General features: G+C 45.9%; 1 protein-coding gene across 1 annotated transcript in view; it reads right to left on the bottom strand.

Moving 5' to 3' along the window:
• LOC106597389 (nucleolar pre-ribosomal-associated protein 1-like) overlaps nucleotides 1-19,387 on the bottom strand; it is an 88,773-nt gene extending 69,386 nt beyond the window's left edge. Inside the window, 9 exon segments of the mRNA XM_045704205.1 lie at nucleotides 1,691-1,815; nucleotides 2,625-2,750; nucleotides 16,470-16,555; nucleotides 17,645-17,741; nucleotides 18,061-18,125; nucleotides 18,128-18,189; nucleotides 18,356-18,507; nucleotides 18,634-18,773; nucleotides 19,160-19,387. Of these exon segments, the coding sequence (XP_045560161.1) occupies nucleotides 1,691-1,815; nucleotides 2,625-2,750; nucleotides 16,470-16,555; nucleotides 17,645-17,741; nucleotides 18,061-18,125; nucleotides 18,128-18,189; nucleotides 18,356-18,507; nucleotides 18,634-18,773; nucleotides 19,160-19,361 (1,055 nt within the window). The 5' untranslated portion in view covers nucleotides 19,362-19,387.
• Nucleotides 19,388-22,901: the final 3,514 nt, after the last annotated feature.

Here is a 22,901-nt window from a genome sequence, read left to right as displayed (position 1 = left end):
ACTGTACAGACAGACACACAACAACAAGATCAGGTCTATGTCTACTGTACAGACAGACACACAACAAGATCAGGTCTATGTCTACTGTACAGACAGACACACAACAAGATCAGATCTATGTCTACTGTACAGACAGACAGACAACAAAGATCAGGTCTATGTCTACTGTACAGACAGACAGACAACAAGATCAGGTCTATGTCTACTGTACAGACAGACAGACAACAAGATCAGGTCTATGTCTACTGTACAGACAGACACACAACAACAAGATCAGATCTGTCTACTGTACAGACAGACACACAACAAGATCAGGTCTATGTCTACTGTACAGACAGACACACAACAATATCAGGTCTATGTCTACTGTACAGACAGACACACAACAACAAGATCAGATCTATGTCTACTGTACAGACAGACACACAACAATATCAGGTCTATGTCTACTGTACAGACAGACACACAACAAGATCAGGTCTATGTCTACTGTACAGACAGACACACAACAAGATCAGATCTATGTCTACTGTACAGACAGACACACAACAACAAGATCAGGTCTATGTCTACTGTACAGACAGACACACAACAACAAGATCAGGTCTATGTCTACTGTACAGACAGACACACAACAACAAGATCAGGTCTATGTCTACTGTACAGACAGACACACAACAACAAGATCAGGTCTATGTCTACTGTACAGACAGACACACAACAAGATCAGGTCTATGTCTACTGTACAGACAGACACACAACAAGATCAGATCTATGTCTACTGTACAGACAGACACACAACAAGATCAGATCTATGTCTACTGTACAGACAGACACACAACAAGATCAGATCTATGTCTACTGTACAGACAGACACACAACAAGATCAGGTCTATGTCTACTGTACAGACAGACACACAACAAGATCAGGTCTATGTCTACTGTACAGACAGACACACAACAACAAGATCAGGTCTATGTCTACTGTACAGACAGACACACAACAAGATCAGGTCTATGTCTACTGTACAGACAGACACACAACAAGATCAGGTCTATGTCTACTGTACAGACAGACAGACAACAACAAGATCAGGTCTATATCTACTGTACAGACAGACACACAACAAGATCAGGTCTATGTCTACTGTACAGACAGACACACAACAACAAGATCAGGTCTATGTCTACTGTACAGACAGACACACAACAACAAGATCAGGTCTATGTCTACTGTACAGACAGACACACAACAACAAGATCAGGTCTATGTCTACTGTACAGACAGACACACAACAAGATCAGGTCTATGTCTACTGTACAGACAGACACACAACAAGATCAGGTCTATGTCTACTGTACAGACAGACACACAACAATATCAGGTCTATGTCTACTGTACAGACAGACACACAACAACAAGATCAGGTCTATGTCTACTGTACAGACAGACACACAACAACAAGATCAGGTCTATGTCTACTGTACAGACAAACAACCACAACTTCAGGAGGGTGATGGAGAAATAGAAAGAGAGAAGAGAGAACACAGAGGAGAGAGAGAGGAGCGAGACCGAGGGGAGAGAGAGAGAACAGAGAGAATGAGAGATGGGAGAGAAAACAGACAGATAGAGAGGGAGAGCGAGGGGAGAGAAAGAGGAGAGATAGGATGCATCAGATTCATGACTGACCTGCCGGCAGTTCCAAAGCTGGGGTCATAGAAACTGATGCCGTGTTTCCTGGAGCAGCATAGATCCAGGAGGAAGTTGTGAACCAGTTTCCTCCACGACCATCTTCCCTGCTTCCTCTGCATTCTCTGCCATCTGAAGAAATGGACACTCAGTGATGATTGTGAGTGAGAATAATAATAATGCTTATATTTGTCCTCGTACAAGTGTGTAACGGAAATGTGTTTCATGCATATCCCGATGCCCCCCGAGACACCCCCAGGGAGTGGAGAGTCACGGCCAGGGTCACCGTTGTCCAGCGCCCCTGGAGCGATTAGGGTTAAGTGCCTTGCTCGAGGGCACAGCAACAGATTTTTCATCTTGTCGGCCCGGGATTCAAACCAGTGACCTTTCGGTTACTGGCCCAAAGCTCTGAGAGAGAGAGATAAAGAGAGAGGGAGATAGAGAGAGAGAGGGGGAGATAAAGAGAGGGGGAGATAGCGAGAGAGAGGGGGAGATAGCGAGAGAGATGGGGGGGAGATAGCGAGAGAGAGGGGGAGATAGAGAGAGAGGGGAGAGAATAGCAGAGAGGGGGAGATAGCAGAGAGAGGGGAGATAGCGAGAGAGAGGGGAGATAGCGAGAGAGGGGGGAGATAGCGAGAGAGGGGGAGATAGCGAGAGGGGGGAGATAGCGAGAGGGGGAGATAGCGAGAGGGGGGAGATAGCGAGAGGGGAGATAGCGAGAGAGGGGGAGATAGCGAGAGAGGGGGAGATAAGCGAGAGAGGGGGAGATAGCGAGAGAGGGGGAGATAAAGAGAGGGGGAGATAAAGAGAGGGGGGGAGATAAAGAGAGGGGGAGATAAAGAGAGGGGAGATAAAGAGAGGGGGGGAGATAAAGAGAGGGGGAGATAAAGAGAGGGGGAGATAAAGAGAGAGAACTAGGGGACAGATCCATTACCTTGCTGTCGTCTGTGCTTGCATCCACAATGCCATTCCACCTGTAGAGAGATGCAATCTGGGCCAGGAGAGATGGGGTGAAGAATCGCACTTTCTGGGTCTTACTGATAGCCTGTCGCTGGACCACCTACAGCAGAGGAAACACATCCCTGTCACCCATAATCCCTCTCCGGCGCGCCAGGTCACCAGGCCGCTCATTATGACGCTTACCTGTCACTATCGTTAGCACACCAGCGCCTCATCAGCCTCACCTGGACTCCATAACCTGCCTGATTACCTTCCCTAAATCTGTCACTCCCTTTGGTTCTTCCTGTCTGATTACCTTCCCTAAATCTGTCACTCCCTTTGGTTCTTCCTGTCTGATTACCTTCCCTAAATCTGTCACTCCCTTTGGTTCTTCCTGTCTGATTACCTTCCCTAAATCTGTCACTCCCTTTGGTTCTTCCTGTCTGATTACCTTCCCTAAATCTGTCACTCCCCTTTGGTTCTTCCTGTCTGATTACCTTCCCTAAATCTGTCACTCCCCTTTGGTTCTTCCTGTCTGATTACCTTCCCTAAATCTGTCACTCCCTTTGGTTCTTCCCTGTCTGATTACCTTCCCTAAATCTGTCACTCCCTTTGGTTCTTCCTGTCTGATTACCTTCCCTAAATCTGTCACTCCCTTTGGTTCTTCCTGTCTGATTACCTTCCCAAAATCTGTCACTCCCTTTGGTTCTTCCTGTCTGATTACCTTCCCAAAATCTGTCACTCCCTTTGGTTCTTCCTGTCTGATTACCTTCCCTAAATCTGTCACTCCCTTTGGTTCTTCCTGTCTGATTACCTTCCCTAAATCTGTCACTCCCTTTGGTTCTTCCTGTCTGATTACCTTCCCTAAATCTGTCACTCCCTTTGGTTCTTCCTACCTGATTACCTTCCCTAAATCTGTCACTCCCTTTGGTTCTTCCTACCTGATTACCTTCCCTAAATCTGTCACTCCCTTTGGTTCTTCCTACCTGATTACCTTCCCTAAATCTGTCACTCCCTTTGGTTCTTCCTACCTGATTACCTTCCCTAAATCTGTCACTCCCTTTGGTTCTTCCTGTCTGATTACCTTCCCTAAATCTGTCACTCCCTTTGGTTCTTCCTACCTGATTACCTTCCCTAAATCTGTCACTCCCTTTGGTTCTTCCTGTCCTGATTACCTTCCCTAAATCTGTCACTCCCTTTGGTTCTTCCTACCTGATTACCTTCCCCTAAATCTGTCACTCCCTTTGGTTCTTCCTACCTGATTACCTTCCCTAAATCTGTCACTCCCTTTGGTTCTTCCTACCTGATTACCTTCCCTAAATCTGTCACTCCCTTTGGTTCTTCCTGTCTGATTACCTTCCCTAAATCTGTCACTCCCTTTGGTTCTTCCATGTCTGATTACCTTCCCTAAATCTGTCACTCCCTTTGGTTCTTCCTACCTGATTACCTTCCCTAAATCTGTACTCCCTTTGGTTCTTCCTACCTGATTACCTTCCCTAAATCTGTCACTCCCTTTGGTTCTTCCTACCTGATTACCTTCCTAAATCTGTCACTCCCCTTTGGTTCTTCCTACCTGATTACCTTCCCTAAATCTGTCACTCCCCTTTGGTTCTTCCTACCTGATTACCTTCCTAAATCTGTCACTCCCTTTGGTTCTTCCTGTCTGATTACCTTCCCTAAATCTGTCACTCCCTTTGGTTCTTCCTGTCTGATTACCTTCCCCTAAATCTGTCACTCCCTTTGGTTCTTCCTGTCTGATTACCTTCCCCTAAATCTGTCACTCCCTTTGGTTCTTCCTGTCTGATTACCTTCCTAAATCTGTCACTCCCTTTGGTTCTTCCTGTCTGATTACCTTCCCCTAAATCTGTCACTCCCTTTGGTTCTTCCTGTCTGATTACCTTCCTAAATCTGTCACTCCCTTTGGTTCTTCCTACCTGATTACCTTCCCTAAATCTGTCACTCCCTTTGGTTCTTCCTACCTGATTACCTTCCCTAAACTCTGTCACTCCCTTTGGTTCTTCCTACCTGATTACCTTCCTCAAATCTGTCACTCCCTTTGGTTCTTCCTACCTGATTACCTTCCCTAAATCTGTCACTCCCTTTGGTTCTTCCCTACCTGATTACCTTCCATAAATCTGTCACTCCCTTTGGTTCTTCCTACCTGATTACCTTCCCTCAAATCTGTCACTCCCTTTGGTTCTTCCTACCTGATTACCTTCCCTAAATCTGTCACTCCCTTTGGTTCTTCCCTACCTGATTACCTTCCCTAAATCTGTCACTCCCTTTGGTTCTTCCTGTCTGAATTACCTTCCCTAAATCTGTCACTCCCTTTGGTTCTTCCTACCTGATTACCTTCCCTAAATCTGTCACTCCCTTTGGTTCTTCCTACCTGATTACCTTCCCTAAATCTGTCACTCCCTTTGGTTCTTCCTACCTGATTACCTTCCCTAAATCTGTCACTCCCCTTTGGTTCTTCCTACCTGATTACCTTCCCTAAATCTGTCACTCCCTTTTCTGGTTCTTCCTGTCTGATTACCTTCCCTAAATCTGTCACTCCCTTTGGTTCTTCCTACCTGATTACCTTCCCTAAATCTGTCACTCCCTTGCTGGTTCTTCCTGCCTGATTACCTTCCCTAAATCTGTCACTCCCTTTGGTTCTTCCTGTCTGATTACCTTCCCTAAATCTGTTCACTCCCTTTGGTTCTTCATACCTGATTACCTTCCCAAATCTGTCACTCCCTTTGGTTCTTCCTACCCGATTGTACCTTCCCTAAATCTGTCACTCCCTTTGGTACTTCCTGTCTGATTACCTTCCCTAAATCTGTCACTCCCTTTGGTTCTTCCTACCTGATTACCTTCCCTAAATCTGTCACTCCCTTTGGTTCTTCCTACATGATTACCTTCCTAAATCTGTCACTCCCTTTGGTTCTTCCTACCTGATTACCTTCCATAAATCTGTCACTCCCTTTTTGGTTCTTCCTACCTGATTACCTTCCCTAAATCTGTCACTCCCTTTGGTTCTTCCTACACGATTACCTTCCCTAAATCTGTCACTCCCTTTGGTTCTTCCTACCTGATTACCTTCCCTAAATCTGTCACTCCCTTTGGTTCTTCCTACCTGATTACCTTCCCTAAATCTGTCACTCCCTTTGGTTCTTCCTACCTGATTACCTTCCCTAAATCTGTCACTCCCTTTGGTTCTTCCTACCTGATTACCTTCCCTAAATCTGTCACTCCCTTTGGTTCTTCCTACCTGATTACCTTCCCTAAATCTGTCACTCCCCTTTGGTTCTTCCTGTCTGATTACCTTCCCTAAATCTCGTCACTCCCTTTTGGTTCTTCCTGTCTGATTACCTTCCCTAAATCTGTCACTCCCTTTGGTTCTTCCTGTCTGATTACCTTCCCTAAATCTGTCACTCCCTTTGGTTCTTCCTGTCTGGTTACCCTTCCCTAAATCTGTCACTCCCTTGGTTCTTCCTGTCTGATTACCTTCCCTAAATCTTCCTCCCTTTGGTTCTTCCTTCTACCTTCCCCTATCTGTCACTCCCTTTGAGTTCTTCCTGTCTATTCCTTCCTTAAATCTTCACTTTTGGTTCTTCTCCTATTCCTTCCCCTCAATCTTCACTCCCTTTGTTCTTCCTGTCTGATTACCTTCCCTAACTCTTCACTCCCTTTGGTTCTTTCCTGTCTGATTACCTTCCCTAAATCTGTCACTCCTTTGGTTCTTCCTATCTGATTACCTTCCCTAAATCTGTCACTCCTTTTGGTTCTTCGTCTGATTACCTTCCCTAAATCTGTCCTCCCTTTGGTTCTTCCTTCTATTACCTTCCTAAATCATTCTACTCCCTTTGGTTCTTCCTACCTATTACCTTCCCTTCTCCTCCCTTTGGTTCTTCCTGTCTCCTTCCCTAAATCTATCACTCCCTTGGTTCTTCCTGTCTATTCCTTTACGTCTGTCACTCCCTTTGTTTCTTCCTACTGATTACCTTCCCTAAATCTCCCCTCCCTTTGAAGTTCTTCCTACCTGATTACCTTCCCTAAATCTGTCACTCCCTTTGTTCTTCCTGTCTGATTACCTTCCCCTAAATCTTCTCTTTGGTTCTTCCTTCTATTCTTTCAATCTTCACTCCCTTTTGGTTCTTCCTGTCTCATTACCTTCCCCTAAATCTGTATCACTCCCTTTGGTTCTTCCTGTCTGATTACCTTCCCTAAATCTGTCCTCCCCTTTGGTTCTTCCTGTCTGATTACCTTCCCTAAATCTGTCACTCCCTTTGGTTCTTCCTGTCTATTACCTTCCCTAAATCTATCTCCCTTTGGTTCTTCCTGTCTGAGTTACCTTCCCTAAATCTGTCACTCCCTTTGGTTCTTTCCTGATTACCTTCCCTAAATCTGCCTCCCTTTGGTTCTTCCTACTATTACCTTCCCTAAATCTCTTTTGGTTCTTCCCTACCTGATTACCTTCCTAAATCATTGTCACTCCCTTTGGTTCTTCCTGTCTGATTACCTTCCCTAAATCTGTCACTCTTTGGTTCTTCCTACCTATTCCTTCCCTCAATCTCTCCTTTGGTTCTTTCCTACCTGATTACCTTCCCCTAAATCTGTCACTCCCTTTGGTTCTTCCTACCTATTACCTTCCCCTACAATCTGCTCTCCCTCCCTTTGGTTCTTCCTGTCTATTACCTTCCCTAAATCTTCCTCCCTTTGGACCTTCCTGTCTGATTACCTTCCCTAATATCTTCTCCCTTTGGTTCTTCCTACCTGATTACCTTCCTAAATCTGTCACTCCCTTTGGTTCTTCCTACATTACCTTCCCTAAATCTGTCCTCCCTTTGGTTCTTCCTACCTCAATTTACCTTCCCTAAATCTATTCACTCCCTTTGGTTCTTCCTACCTATTTTCCCTAAATCTTCTCCCTTTGGTTCTTCATTCTGATTACCTTCCTAAATCTGTCACTCCCTTTGAGTTCTTCCTACCCAAATTACCTTCCCTAAATCTGTCCCTCTCCTTTGGTTCTTCCTACTATTACCTTCCCTAAATCTGTCACTCCCCTTTGGTTCTTCATAACGTTACCTTCCTATCTTCTCTCCTTTAAGTTCTTCCCTACCTGAATTACCTTCCCTAAATCTATCACTCCCTTTGGGATTTCTTCCATAATCTCCCATTCACCTTCCCTCAAATCTATCACTCCCTTTGGTTCTTCCCTGTCTGATTACCTTCCCTAAATCTGTCTCCCTTTGGTTCTTCCTGTCTATTACCTTCCCTAAATCTTCCTCCCTTTGGTTCTTCACCAATCTGATTACCTTCCCTAAATCTTCCTCCCTTTTGGTTCTTCCTTCTATTACCTTCCCCTAAATCTGTCTCTCCTTTTGTTTCTTCCTGTCTGATTACTCCCTAAATCTATCACTCCCTTTGGTTCTTCCTGTCTGATTACCTTCCCCTAAATCCTGTCACTCCCTTTGTTTCTTCCTGTCTGATTACCTTCCCTAAATCTGTCACTCCCTTTGGTTCTTCCTACCTGATTACATTCCCTAAATCTATCACTCCTTTGGTTCTTCCTACCTGATTACCTTCCCTAAATCTGTCACTCCCCTTTGGTTCTTCCTGTCAGATTCCTTCACAATCTGTCTGCTCCTTTGGTTCTTCTGTCTGATTACTTCCCCGTCTGTCACTCCTTTGGTTTCTTCCTGTCTGATTACCTTCCCTAAATCATTCACTCCCTTTGGTTCTCCATCTTTGATTACCTTCCCTAAATCTGTCACTCCTTTGGTTCTTCCTGTCTGATTCCTTCCTAAATCTGTCACTCTGTTCCTGTCTGATACTTCCTAAATCTCTCTCACAATATACACTTTGGTTGGCTTACACCTGGTTACCTTCCCCACTGTAATCCTGTCACTCTCCCACTTTGGTTCTGTGTCAACTTCCCTGCCTGATTACCTTCCCCTAAATCTGTCACTCTTTGGTTCTTCCTACCTGATTACCAGCACACACCTGCTGCATGTCTGTAAATCACACAACGCCACACTTTTTTTTTTTGGTTTTGTGCTGCCTTTTATGTCCCACAGAATTGCCTTCCCTAAGTCTGGAAATCACCTCTGTGTAGCCCAACCACATGCTCCACGCTTTGGTTCTACTGCTGCCAGCGCTTCGGCGCTACACCTACCTGATTACCTTCCTAAATCTATCCCTCCCTTTGGTTCTTCCTACCTGATTACCTTCCTAAATCTTCACTCCTTTGGTTCTTCCTACCTGATTACCTTCCCTAAATCTGTGTCACTCCCTTTGGTTCTTCCTACCTGATTACCTTCCTAAAATCTGTCACTCCCTTTGGTTCTTCTGTCTGATTACCTTCCCTAAATCTTCACTTTGGTTCTTTTACACCTGATTACCTTCCCTAAATCTGTCACTCCCTTTGGTTCTTCCTACCTAATTACCTTCCTAAATCTGTCACTCCCTTTGGTTCTTCCCCACCAACCTGATTACCTTCCTAAATCTGTCACTCCCTTTGGTTCTTCCTTTTCAGATTATTTCCACTAAATCTGTCACTCCTTTGGTTCTTCCTACCTGATTACCTTCCCTAAATCTGTCACTCCTTTGGTCTTCCTGTCTGATTACCTTCCCTAAATCTGTCACTCCTTTGGTTCTTCCTACCTAGTTTACCTTCCTAAATCTGTCACTCCTTTGGTTCTTCCTACATGATTACCTTCCCTAAATCTGTCACTCCCTTTGGTTCTTCCTACCTAGTTACCTTCCCCGTCTCTCTGTCACTCCCTTTGGTTCTTCCTACCTGATTACCTTCCCTAAATTGTCACTCCCTTTGGTTCTTCCTACATGATTACCTTCCCTAACGTCTGTGTCACTCCCTTTGGTTCTTCCCTGCCTGATTGCCTTTTTAATCAACCACTCCTTTGATTCTTCCTACCTGGGTGCCTTCCTAAATCCTGCTCACTCCTTTGGTTCTTCCTACCTGATTACCTTCCCTAAATCTGTCACTCCTTTGGTTCTTCCTACCTGATTACCTTCCCTAAATCTGTCACTCCCTTTGGTTCTTCCTACCTGATTACCTTCCTAATTCTGCATCACTCCCTTTAACTGTTACTGTACCGATTACCTTCCCCTAAATCTGTCACTCCCTTTGGTTCTTCCTGTCTGGGGTGAATTACACCTTCCACACTAAAATCTGTCACTCCCTTTGGACTCTTCCATGCGAGTTACCTTCCCTAAATCTGTGTCACTCCTTGGTTTTCTGTCTGATTACACTTCCCTAAATCTGTCACTCCCTTTGTTTCTTCCTGTCTTATTACCTTTCCCTAAATCTCTCACTCCCTTTGGTTCTTCCTAATCTGATTACCTTCCCTAAATCTGTCACTCCCTTTGGTTCTTCCTGTCTGATTACCTTTCCCTCGCAAATCTGTCACTCCCTTTGGTTCTTCCCTGTCTGATTACCTTCCTAAATCTAGTCACACTTCCTTTGGTTTCTTCCTGTCTGATTACCTTCCCAGTAAATCTGTCACTCCCTTTGGTTCTTCCTGCTCTGATTACCTTCCCTAAATCTGTCACTCCCTTTGAGTTCTTCCTGTCTGATTACCTTTCCCTAAATCTGTCACTCCCTTTGGTTCTTCCTGTCTGATTACCTTCCCTAGAATCTGTCACTCCTTTTGGTTCTTCCTGTCTGATTACCTTCCCTAAATCTGTCACTCCCTTTGGATTTCTTCACCTGTCTGATTACCTTCCCTAAATCTGTCACTCCCTTTGGTTCCTTTCCTTCTGATTACCTTCCCTTAAATCTATCACTCCCCTTTTTGAGTTCTTCCTATCTTGATTACCTTCCCCTTTAAATCTATCACTCCCTTTGTTTCTTCCTGTCTGATTACCTTCCCTAAATCTGTCACTCCTTTGGTTCTTCCTACCTGATTACCTTCCCTAAATCTGTCCTCCCTTTTTGTTCTTCCTACCTGATTACCTTCCCTAAATCTGTCACTCCCTTTGGTTCTTCCTACCTGATTACCTTCCCGTAAATCTGTCACTCCCTTTTGTTCTTCCCTGTCAGAATTACCTTCCCTTAAATCTGTCACTCCTTTGGTTCATTTCCTGCCTGATTACCTTCCTAAATTCTGTTGGCTCCCTTTGGTTCTTCCTTTACCTGATTACCTTCCTAAATCTGTCACTCCCTTTGGTTCTTCCTACCTGATTACCTTCCTAAATCTGTCCATCACTCCCTTTGGTTCTTCCCCTGTCTGATTACCTTCCCTAAATTCTGTTTCGCTCCCTTTTGTTCTTCCTCACCTGATTACCTTCCCTAAATCTGTCACTCCTTGGGTTCTTCCTACCTGATTACCTTCCTTAAATCTGTCCAACTCCCTTTGGTTCTTCCTACCTGATTACCTTCCCTAAATCTGTCACTCCCTTTGGTTCTTCCTACCTGATTACCTTCCCTAAATCTGTCACTCCCTTTGGTTCTTCCTGTCTGATTACCTTCCCTAAATCTGTTTTCACTCCCTTTGGTTCTTCCTACCTGATTACCTTCCCTTAAATCTGTCACACTCCCTTTTGGTTCTTCCTACCTGATTACCTTCCCCTAAATCTGTCACTCCCTTTTTGGTTCTTCCCTACCTGATTACCTTCCCCTAAATCTGTCACTCCCCTTTGGTTCTTCCTGTCTGATTACCTTCCCCCTAAATCTGCTCACTCCCCTTTGGTTCTTCCTGTCTGATTACCTTCCCCTAAAATCTGTCACTCCCTTTGTTTCTTCCTGTCTGATTACCTTCCTTAAATCTGTCACTCCCTTTGGTTCTTCCTGTCTGATTACCTTCCCTAAATCTGTCACTCCCTTTGGTTCTTCCTGTCTGATTACCTTCCCTAAATCTGTCACTCCCTTTGGTTCTTCCTGTCTGATTACCTTCCTAAATCTGTCACTCCCTTTGGTTCTTCCTGTCTAATTACCTTCCCCTAAATCTGTCACTCCCCTTTGGTTCTTCCTGTCTGATTACCTTCCCTAAATCTGTCACTCCCTTTGGTTCTTCCCTGTCTGATTACCTTCCCTAAATCTGTCACTCCCTTTTTGGTTCTTCCTGTCTGATTACCTTCCCTAAATCTGTCACTCCCCTTTGGTTCTTCCTGTCTGATTACCTTCCCTAAATCTGTCACTCCCTTTGGTTCTTCCTGTCTGATTACCTTCCCTAAATCTGTCACTCCCCTTTGGTTCTTCCTGTCTGATTACCTTCCCTAAATCTGTCACTCCCTTTGGTTCTTCCTGTCTGATTACCTTCCCTAAATCTGTCACTCCCTTTGGTTCTTCCTACCTGATTACCTTCCCTAAATCTGTCACTCCCTTTGGTTCTTCCTACCTGATTACCTTCCCTAAATCTGTCACTCCCTTTGGTTCTTCCTGTCTGATTACCTTCCCTAAATCTGTCACTCCCTTTTGGTTCTTCCTGTCTGATTACCTTCCCCTAAATCTGTCACTCCCTTTGGTTCTTCCTGTCTGATTACCTTCCCTAAATCTGTCACTCCCTTTGGTTCTTCCTGTCTGATTACCTTCCCCTAAATCTGTCACTCCCTTTGGTTCTTCCTGTCTGATTACCTTCCCCTAAATCTGTCACTCCCTTTGGTTCTTCCCTGTCTGATTACCTTCCCTAAATCTGTCACTCCCTTTGGTTCTTCCTACCTGATTACCTTCCCAAATCTGTCACTCCCTTTTGGTTCTTCCTACCTGACATTACCTTCCCTAAATCTGTCACTCCCCTTTGGTTCTTCCTACTGATTACCTTCCCTAAATCTGTCACTCCCTTTGGTTCTTCCTGTCTGATTACCTTCCCTAAATCTGTCACTCCCTTTGGTTCTTCCTACCTGATTACCTTCCATAAATCTGTCACTCCCTTTGGTTCTTCCTACCTGATTACCTTCCCTAAATCTGTCACTCCCCTTTGGTTCTTCCTACCTGATTACCTTCCCTAAATCTGTCACTCCCTTTGGTTCTTCCTGTCTGATTACCTTCCCTAAATCTGTCACTCCCCTTTGGTTCTTCCTGTCTGATTACCTTCCCTAAATCTGTCACTCCCTTTGGTTCTTCCTGTCTGATTACCTTCCCTAAATCTGTCACTCCCTTTGGTTCTTCCTACCTGATTACCTTCCCTAAATCTGTCACTCCCTTTGGTTCTTCCTGTCTGATTACCTTCCCTAAATCTGTCACTCCCTTTGGTTCTTCCTGTCTGATTACCTTCCCTAAATCTGTCACTCCCTTTGGTTCTTCCTGTCCGATTACCTTCCCTAAATCTGTCACTCCCTTTGGTTCTTCCTGTCTGATTACCTTCCCTAAATCTGTCACTCCCCTTTGGTTCTTCCTGTCCGATTACCTTCCTAAATCTGTCACTCCCTTTGGTTCTTCCTACCTGATTATCTTCCCTAAATCTGTCACTCCCTTTGGTTTCTTCCTGTCTGATTACCTTCCCTAAATCTGTCACTCCCATTTGGTTCTTCCTGTCTGATTACCTTCCCTAAATCTGTCACTCCCCTTTGGTTCTTCCTGTCTGATTACCTTCCCTAAATCTGTCACTCCCTTTGGTTCTTCCTACCTGATTACCTTCCCTAAATCTGTCACTCCCCTTTGGTTCTTCCTACCTGATTACCTTCCCTAAATCTGTCACTCCCTTTTGGTTCTTCCTACCTGATTACCTTCCCTAAATCTGCTTCACTCCCTTTGGTTCTTCTTCCTACCTGATTACCTTCCCCTAAATCTGTCACTCCCTTTGGTTCTTCCTACCTGATTACCTTCCCTAAATCTGTCACTCCCCTTTTGGTTCTTCCTACCTGATTACCTTCCCTAAATCTGTCACTCCCTTTGGTTCTTCCTACCTGATTACCTTCCCTAAATCTGTCACTCCCTTTGGTTCTTCCTGTCTGATTACCTTCCCTAAATCTGTCACTCCCTTTGGTTCTTCCTGTCTGATTACCTTCCCTAAATCTGTCACTCCCTTTGGTTCTTCCTGTCTGATTACCTTCCCTAAATCTGTCACTCCCTTTGGTTCTTCCTGTCTGATTACCTTCCTAAATCTGTCACTCCCCTTTGGTTCTTCCTGTCTGATTACCTTCCCTAAATCTGTCACTCCCTTTGGTTCTTCCTGTCTGATTACCTTCCCTAAATCTGTCACTCCCTTTGGTTCTTCCTGTCTGATTACCTTCCCTAAATCTGTCACTCCCTTTGGTTCTTCCTACCTGATTACCTTCCCTAAATCTGTCACTCCCCTTTGGTTCTTCCTACCTGATTACCTTCCCTAAATCTGTCACTCCCTTTGGTTCTTCCTGTCTGATTACCTTCCCTAAATCTGTCACTCCCTTTGGTTCTTCCTGCCTGATTACCTTCCCTAAATCTGTCACTCCCTTTGGTTCTTCCTGCCGATTACCTTCCCTAAATCTGTGCTCACTCCCTTTGGTTCTTCCTGTCTGATTACCTTCCCTAAATCTGTCACTCCCTTTTGGATTCTTCCTGCCTGATTACCTTCCCTAAATCTGTCACTCCCTTTGGTTCTTCCTGTCTGATTACCTTCCTTAAATCTGTCACTCCCTTTGGTTCTTCCTACCTGATTACCTTCCCTAAATCTGTCACTCCCTTTGGTTCTTCCTACCCTGATTACCTTCCCTAAATCTGTCACTCCCTTTGGTTCTTCCTACCTGATTACCTTCCCTAAATCTGTCACTCCCTTTGGGTTCTTCCTACCTGATTACCTTCCCTAAATCTGTCACTCCTTTTGGTTCTTCCTGCCTGATTACCTTCCCTAAATCTGTCACTCCCTTTGGTTCTTCCTGCCTGATTACCTTCCCTAAATCTGTCACTCCCTTTTGGTTCTTCCTGTCTGATTACCTTCCCTAAATCTGTCACTCCCTTTGGTTCTTCCTCACCTGATTACCTTCCCCTAAATCTGTCACTCCCTTTTGGTTCTTCCTGTCTGATTACCTTCCCTAAATCTGTCACTCCCTTTGGTTCTTCCTACCTGATTACCTTCCCTAAATCTGCCACTCCCTTTGGTTCTTCCTACCTGATTACCTTCCCTAAATCTGTCACTCCCTTTGGTTCTTCCTGTCTGATTACCTTCCCCTAAATCTGTCACTCCCTTTGGTTCTTCCTACCTGATTACCTTCCCTAAATCTGTCACTCCCTTTGGTTCTTCCTACCTGATTACCTTCCCTAAATCTGTCACTCCCCCTTTGGTTCTTCCTACCTGATTACCTTCCCTAAATCTGTCACTCCCTTTGGTTCTTCCTGTCTGATTACCTTCCCTAAATCTGTCACTCCCTTTGGTTCTTCCTGTCTGATTACCTTCCCTAAATCTGCTCACTCCCTTTGGTTCTTCCTGTCTGATTACCTTCCCTAAATCTGTCACTCCCTTTGGTTCTTCCTACCTGATTACCTTCCCTAAATCTGTCACTCCCTTTGGTTCTTCCTGTCTGATTACCTTCCCCTAAATCTGTCACTCCTTTGGTTCTTCCTACCTGATTACCTTCCCTAAATCTGTCACTCCCCTTTGGTTCTTCCTACCTGATTACCTTCCCTAAATCTGTCACTCCCTTTGGTTCTTCCTACCTGATTACCCTTCCCTAAATCTGTCACTCCCTTTGGTTCTTCCTGTCTGATTACCTTCCCTAAATCTGTCACTCCCCTTTGGTTCTTCCTGTCTGATTACCTTCCCTAAATCTGTCACTCCCCTTTGGTTCTTCCTGTCTGATTACCTTCCCTAAATCTGTCACTCCCTTTGGTTCTTCCTGTCTGATTACCTTCCCTAAATCTGTCACTCCCTTTGGTTCTTCCTGTCTGATTACCTTCCCTAAATCTGTCACTCCCTTTGGTTCTTCCTGTCTGATTACCTTCCCCTAAATCTGTCACTCCCCTTTGGTTCTTCTCCTACCTGATTACCTTCCCTAAATCTGTCACTCCCTTTGGTTCTTCCTACCTGATTACCTTCCCTAAATCTGTCACTCCCTTTGGTTCTTCCTACCTGATTACCTTCCCTAAATCTGTCACTCCCTTTGGTTCTTCCCTACCTGATTACCTTCCCTAAATCTGTCACTCCCTTTGGTTCTTCCTACCTGATTACCTTCCCTAAATCTGTCACTCCCTTTGGTTCTTCCTACCTGATTACCTTCCCTAAATCTGTCACTCCCTTTGGTTCTTCCTGTCTGATTACCTTCCCCTAAATCTGTCACTCCCTTTGGTTCTTCCTGTCTGATTACCTTCCCTAAATCTGTCACTCCCCTTTGGTTCTTCCTGTCTGATTACCTTCCCCTAAATCTGTCACTCCCTTTGGTTCTTCCCTACCTGATTACCTTCCATAAATCTGTCACTCCCCTTTGGTTCTTCCTGTCTGATTACCTTCCCTAAATCTGTCACTCCCTTTGGTTCTTCCTGTCTGATTACCTTCCCCTAAATCTGTCACTCCCTTTGGTTCTTCCTGTCTGATTACCTTCCCTAAATCTGTCACTCCCTTTGGTTCTTCCTGTCTGATTACCTTCCCTAAATCTGTCACTCCCTTTGGTTCTTCCTGTCTGATTACTCTTTCCCTCTGCGTTATTGTTACTGGTCCAGAGTTCATGTCTGTACGCTACCCGTGTTTGTTTTGTTCTGTGTTTATTAAATACACTCCCTGAACGTGCTTCCCGACTCCCAGCGTACACATTATAATCACTTAAAGTCTGCAGGTATAAACCATTACGATGCAGTTATTAATGTACTATAATACTTGTCATAAGTATGTACAAGCACCTTATAATGTCTCCTAATCATCCTGACTAAATAGCCATTTTCATTCATTACCCTGAAAAGTCACTGAGACAAGAGATTAGGCCCTACCTTAGTCTGCAGAGTAGACAGAATCAGGTTGACAGTGGATATACGATCCTCCTTCAGTCCGCTGCTTAGAATGTCTGGCAGGAAATCTGACAAACAATAAAACATTTCATCATCAGACAATGGGAAGGCAGGCCTATATTCCTACAGTGGTGATACGATCCTCTTTCAGACAAGGGAAAGGCAGGCCTATATTCCCTACAGTGGAGATACGATCCTCTTTCAGACAAGGGGAAGGCAGGCCTATATTCCTACAGTGGAGATACGATCCTCCTTCAGACAAGGGGAAGGCAGGCCTATATTCCTACAGTGGTGATAGGATCCTCCTTCAGACAAGGGGAAGGCAGGCCTATATTCCTACAGTGGTGATAGGATCCTCCTTCAGACAAGGGAAAGGAAGGCCTATATTCCTACAGTGGTGATACGATCCCTCCTTCAGACAAGGGGAAGGCAGGCCTATATTCCTACAGTGGTGATAGGATCCTCCTTCAGACAAGGGGAAGGCAGGCCTATATTCCTACAGTGGTGATAGGATCCTCCCCCTCAGACAAGGGGAAGGCAGGCCTATATTCCTACAGTGGTGATAGGATCCTCCCCTTCAGACAAGGGGAAGGCAGGCCTATATTCCTACAGTGGTGATACGATCCTCCTTCAGACAAGGGGAAGGCAGGCCTATATTCCTACAGTGGTGATAGGATCCTCCTTCAGACAAGGGAAAGGCAGGCCTATATTCCTACAGTGGTGATTATGATCCTCCTTCAGACAAGGGAAAGGAAGGCCTATATTCCTACAGTGGTGATTACGATCCTCCTTCAGACAAGGGGAAGGCAGGCCTATATTCCTACAGTGGAGATACGATCCCTCCTTCAGACAAGGGGAAGGCAGGCCTATATTCCTACAGTGGAGATACGATCCTCCTTCAGACAAGGGGAAGGCAGGCCTATATTCCTACAGTGGTGATTACGATCCTCCTTCAGACAAGGGGGAAGGCAGGCCTATATTCCTACAGTGGTGATAGGATCCTCCTTCAGACAAGGGGAAGGCAGGCCTATATTCCTACAGTGGTGATAGGATCCTCCTTCAGACAAGGGGAAGGCAGGCCTATATTCTCAAGCTTATTTTATTTGTAATATTCTTGTTGTATTTTCTGTCATTTTGAAATGCAGTATAATCCTGACCTTTCATCTCCAGTAGTTGTCCAATAGTAGCGTTGTCACCAGAGACCAGGAAGGAGAGGGCAAACTGGGTGTAAGCCATGCGGACATCAGGTTTACCCTAGAGAGAGAGATCACAGAATACCAGTCATTAGAGAAGTATCATTATAACCTCAATCCAAGCCCTGGTTGGGACATAGTTTTTGGGACATAGTTTTTCCTGGTCAGCTCAAACAGTCAGGAGGATGACATATTGACACTAAAGAGAACTATAAACCAAGTGGGTTTTCAACAACACTAAAAGAGAACTATAAACCCTCATACAGAGGGAGCGTCCCAAACGGCGCCCTATTCCCTATGGACCCTGGTCAAAAGTAATGCACTATATAGGGAATAGAGTGCCATTTAGGATGGACACAGACACTGACCAGGTCTCTTACCATCTTATCCTTCCTCTTGGCCAAAGCAGACAGGCCTTTGGTGAAGTGGAAGTGGCTGAAGACTTCCTGGCTGTGTCCGCTCCCTGGGACACCATGGCTGACAGGAAACTCAGGCACTGACGGACAAACCTGGCTCAGAAGAAACGACAACACTATGTTAGAATGAGAGACGTACACACACACACACACACACACACACACACACACACACACACACACACACACACACACACACACACACACACAAAAATCTGGATTTCATTCAAACAAAAAGTTGCTTCGTGTTCCAACATACCTGTGGTTCTCTGAGTGTAGGGATGTCTGTATGAGTTTCATATAGCTGGAGACAACCTTCTTGACTATAGTGGATCCCACCATGCTGAAATGAGAGAGATCACTGGCCGTACGCAGCAGAATCATCTCCAAACTCTGGAAGATCACCAACATCTGGACAGAGACAAGGACAATGTGATGTCTAACAGATTATTACATGGTGTGTGTATATATATATATATATGACTGATTTCCAGTGAACAGGAGACTGACAGAAGCTAATGCTAGTACTCTCCATACTTCACTCTCCATCTGCTTGTCTCCCTCCAGCAGTTTGAATATCTCAGAGCACTCCATGGAGATCTTGATGTAACCCTCAACAACGTCATACAGGTCAGGACACGGCAGCTTCTTCGCTGTGGTGATGAATGTATCCAAGCCTGCAGTGCAGAGAGAACACGTTTTTAAAAAGAAAACAGACAGTAGTTGTTTAGTAATGACATATTCAACGACAAATACAACTAGTACCTTTGATAATTGACATACATTTTTTGTTTGTTTGTTGCAGAGTGTAAAACAAAGAGTTAAATCCTATCACTGCCATGTTGAGAATAATACGTTATAGCGCCGTTGTAGGTAGAGAATTGCTTTGTAGAAAGAAGTTCGATGAAATATTGTCTCCCAAGGACTTTTGATGAGGCTAAGAAGATGCATGTTGCGATTCTTTACCAACATCCTAACATTGTGTAGGCATGATTGTTTGTGCCACAAAAATGTCTAGTGTTGCGTCAATGAGCCTAGTAGCTAATAGCGACGCTGCCTTCACCCTTCATTGCCTTGGTCGGCTCCTTCAACATGGCTTTAAAAACGGTTCCATTAAACTCTGCTGTCTCAGATACTTTAACTTTCTTCACATGCGTTTTGGACTCATCCACTTCACTCGACCGTTTCTTCCCCCATCTTATTTTGAGAGGTAAACCGAAAAAGCGATCAAATAGTTTTAGCCAACGGTCTTGCTGGCCACACATGTGAGAATCTAAACAGAAATGTGTTCTTCTGTCAATGTGTCCGGGCGAGCTCCATTTCCCCCCGTCACTTTGGTTCCGGGCTGTGCAATCAGTGAGAATTCTCCCTTTACGCTCACGTACAATATTCCTCAAATATAAATCATTCATTCAAATAAAGAATTTAGACTGACAGTCTTGTTTCTTTTATTTCCTCTTCAAGTTCATTGGAAAGAACATAGAGAAAACATGATACAATACTTTATTAATAATGATAAAGTGCTATCTATCTGTAATGGATATCAAGTTTTGGTATATTAAACAGATCATTTACATTAATGTCCATGGCTGATGGCCACTGTATAGTTTGTGGTGGCAGAGCTGCAGTCTCCTCCCTTCCATCACTGTAGTCTTGCATTGCCATCCTTCCAAGTCTGGAAGGAAGCCAGGGAGCTCAGGCTCCCCCTCACAGGGCTGTTAGAACTGAAAGGTGAGGAGGAGGAGGAAGCCAGGGAGCTGAGGATCCCATCACAGGGCTGTTAGAACTGAAAGGTGAGAAGGAGGAGGAAGCCAGGGAGCTGAGGATCCCATCACAGGGCTGTTAGAACTGAAAGGTGAGGAGGAGGAGGAAGCCAGGGAGCTGAGGCTCCATCACAGGGCTGTTAGAACTGAAAGGTGAGGAGGAGGAGGAAGCCAGGGAGCTGAGGCTCCCATCACAGGGCTGTTGGAACTGAAAGGTGAGAAGGAGGAGGAGGAAGCCAGGGAGCTCAGGCTCCCATCACAGGGCTGTTAGAACTGAAAGGTGAGAAGGAGGAGGAGGAGAGAAGCCAGGGAGCTGAGGATCCCATCACAGGGCTGTTAGAACTGAAAGGTGAGAAGGAGGAGGAGGAGGAAGCCAGGGGAGCTGAGGATCCCATCACAGGGCTGTTAGAACTGAAAGGTGAGAAGGAGGAGGAGGAGGAAGCCAGGGGAGCTGAGGATCCCCATCACAGGGGCTGTTAGAACTGAAAGGTGAGAAGGAGGAGGAGGAGGAAGCCCAGGAGCTGAGGGATCCCATCACAGGGCTGTTGGAACTGAAAGGTGAGAAGGAGGAGGAGGAGGAAGCCAGGAGCTGAGGATCCCATCACAGTGCTGTTAGAACTGAAAGGTGAGAAGGAGGAGGAGGAGGAAGCCAGGGAGCTGAGGATCCCATCACAGGGCTGTTGGAACTGAAAGGTGAGAAGGAGGAGGAAGCCAGGGGAGCTGAGGATCCCATCACAGGGCTGTTAGAACTGAAAGGTGAGAAGGAGGAGGAGGAAGCCAGGGAGCTGAGGATCCCATCACAGGGCTGTTAGAACTGAAAGGTGAGGAGGAGGAGGAAGCCAGGGAGCTGAGGATCCCATCACAGGGCTGTTAGAACTGAAAGGTGAGGAGGAGGAGGGAAAGCCAGGGAGCTGAGGCTCCCATCACAGGGCTGTTAGAACTGAAAGGTGAGGAGGAGGAGGAAGCCAGGGAGCTGAGGATCCCATCACAGGGCTGTTGGAACTGAAAGGTGAGAAGGAGGGGAGGAGGAAGCCAGGGAGCTGAGGATCCCATCACAGGGCTGTTGGAACTGAAAGGTGAGAAGGAGGAGGAAGCCAGGGAGCTGAGGATCCCATCACAGGGCTGTTGGAACTGAAAGGTGAGGAGGGAGGAGGGGAAGCCAGGGAGCTGAGGATCCCATCACAGGGCTGTTAGAACTGAAAGGTGAGAAGGAGGAGGAGGAGGAAGCCAGGGAGCTGAGGATCCCATCACAGGGCTGTTAGAACTGAAAGGTGAGAAGGAGGAGGAGGAGGAAGCCAGGGAGCTGAGGATCCCATCACAGGGGCTGTTAGAACTGAAAGGTGAGAAGGAGGAGGAGGAGGAAGCCAGGGAGCTGAGGATCCCATCACAGGGCTGTTAGAACTGAAAGGTGAGAAGGAGGAGGAGGAGGAAGCCCAGGAGCTGAGGATCCCATCACAGGGCTGTTGGAACTGAAAGGTGAGAAGGAGGAGGAGGAGGAAGCCAGGGAGCTGAGGATCCCATCACAGTGCTGTTAGAACTGAAAGGTGAGAAGGAGGAGGAGGAGGAAGCCAGGGAGCTGAGGATCCCATCACAGGGCTGTTGGAACTGAAAGGTGAGAAGGAGGAGGAAGCCAGGGAGCTGAGGATCCCATCACAGGGCTGTTAGAACTGAAAGGTGAGAAGGAGGAGGAGGAAGCCAGGGAGCTGAGGATCCCATCACAGGGCTGTTAGAACTGAAAGGTGAGGAGGAGGAGGAAGCCAGGGAGCTGAGGATCCCATCACAGGGCTGTTAGAACTGAAAGGTGAGGAGAGGAGGAAGCCAGGGAGCTGAGGCTCCCATCACAGGGCTGTTAGAACTGAAAGGTGAGGAGGAGGAGGAAGCCAGGGAGCTGAGGATCCCATCACAGGGCTGTTGGAACTGAAAGGTGAGAAGGGAGGAGGAGGAAGCCAGGGAGCTGAGGATCCCATCACAGGGCTGTTGGAACTGAAAGGTGAGAAGGAGGAGGAAGCCAGGGAGCTGAGGATCCCATCACAGGGCTGTTGGAACTGAAAGGTGAGGAGGAGGAGGAAGCCAGGGAGCTGAGGATCCCATCACAGGGCTGTTGGAACTGAAAGGTGAGGAGGAGGAGGAAGCCAGGGAGCTGAGGATCCCATCACAGGGCTGTTAGAACTGAAAGGTGAGGAGGAGGAGGAGGAAGCCAGGGAGCTGAGGATCCCATCACAGGGCTGTTGGAACTGAAAGGTGAGAAGGAGGAGGAAGCCAGGGGAGTTCCATCACTTTCGGCTGTTGATCCATGTCCCAGATGAACTTCAGAGTCACGTCCTTCATCCGCTCTTCATAGACCTGGTCAAACCCCCCACTCTGGGCCACTGTGAACATGTTCTTCCAGTCCCCAAATTTGACCCATCACTGCACAACCGACAGGTCATTAGTCAGAGTAAGAGCATTATAAATGGTTTATATGCAGTTTATTTATAATCAGTATTTTTTTCCCCCTAATCTCTGGCCCATAGTCATGAAGCATCTCATCTTTTTTTGAGCATGTCCTCTGGTATGAACTCATAGTTGACATTGAGGTTGTGTTTCATGTTTTAGAACATGTCTCTTTTTTCTTCTTCACTATCTTGTTGACGTCTTCTTCGTTCAGGTCTCTCTCCAGGAAGTGGCAGATCTTCAACATGGCTGTCTTCAGATCCTGAGGAAGAAAAAAAAAGATGTCCATTAAAGATGAAACCCCACCCCTGCTATATACAGGGGGTACCAGTACCGAGTCAATGTGGAGGCTATATACAGGGGGACCAGTACCGAGTCAATGTGGAGGCTATATACAGGGGGTACTCAGTACCGAGTCAATGTGGAGGCTATATACAGGGGGTACCAGTACCGAGTCAATGTGGAGGCTATATACAGGGGGGTACCAGTACCGAGTCAATGTGGAGGCTATATACAGGGGTACCAGTACCGAGTCAATGTGGAGGCTATATACAGGGGGTACCAGTACCGAGTCAATGTGGAGGCTATATACAGGGGGTACCAGTACCG

Source organism: Salmo salar, chromosome ssa20, assembly GCF_905237065.1.
Source record: "Salmo salar chromosome ssa20, Ssal_v3.1, whole genome shotgun sequence".
NCBI classification, from domain to species: Eukaryota; Metazoa; Chordata; class Actinopteri; order Salmoniformes; family Salmonidae; genus Salmo; species Salmo salar.
The sequence above is the reverse complement of the archived record's forward strand: the minus strand, read 5'-3'. Positions and strand labels throughout refer to the sequence as shown.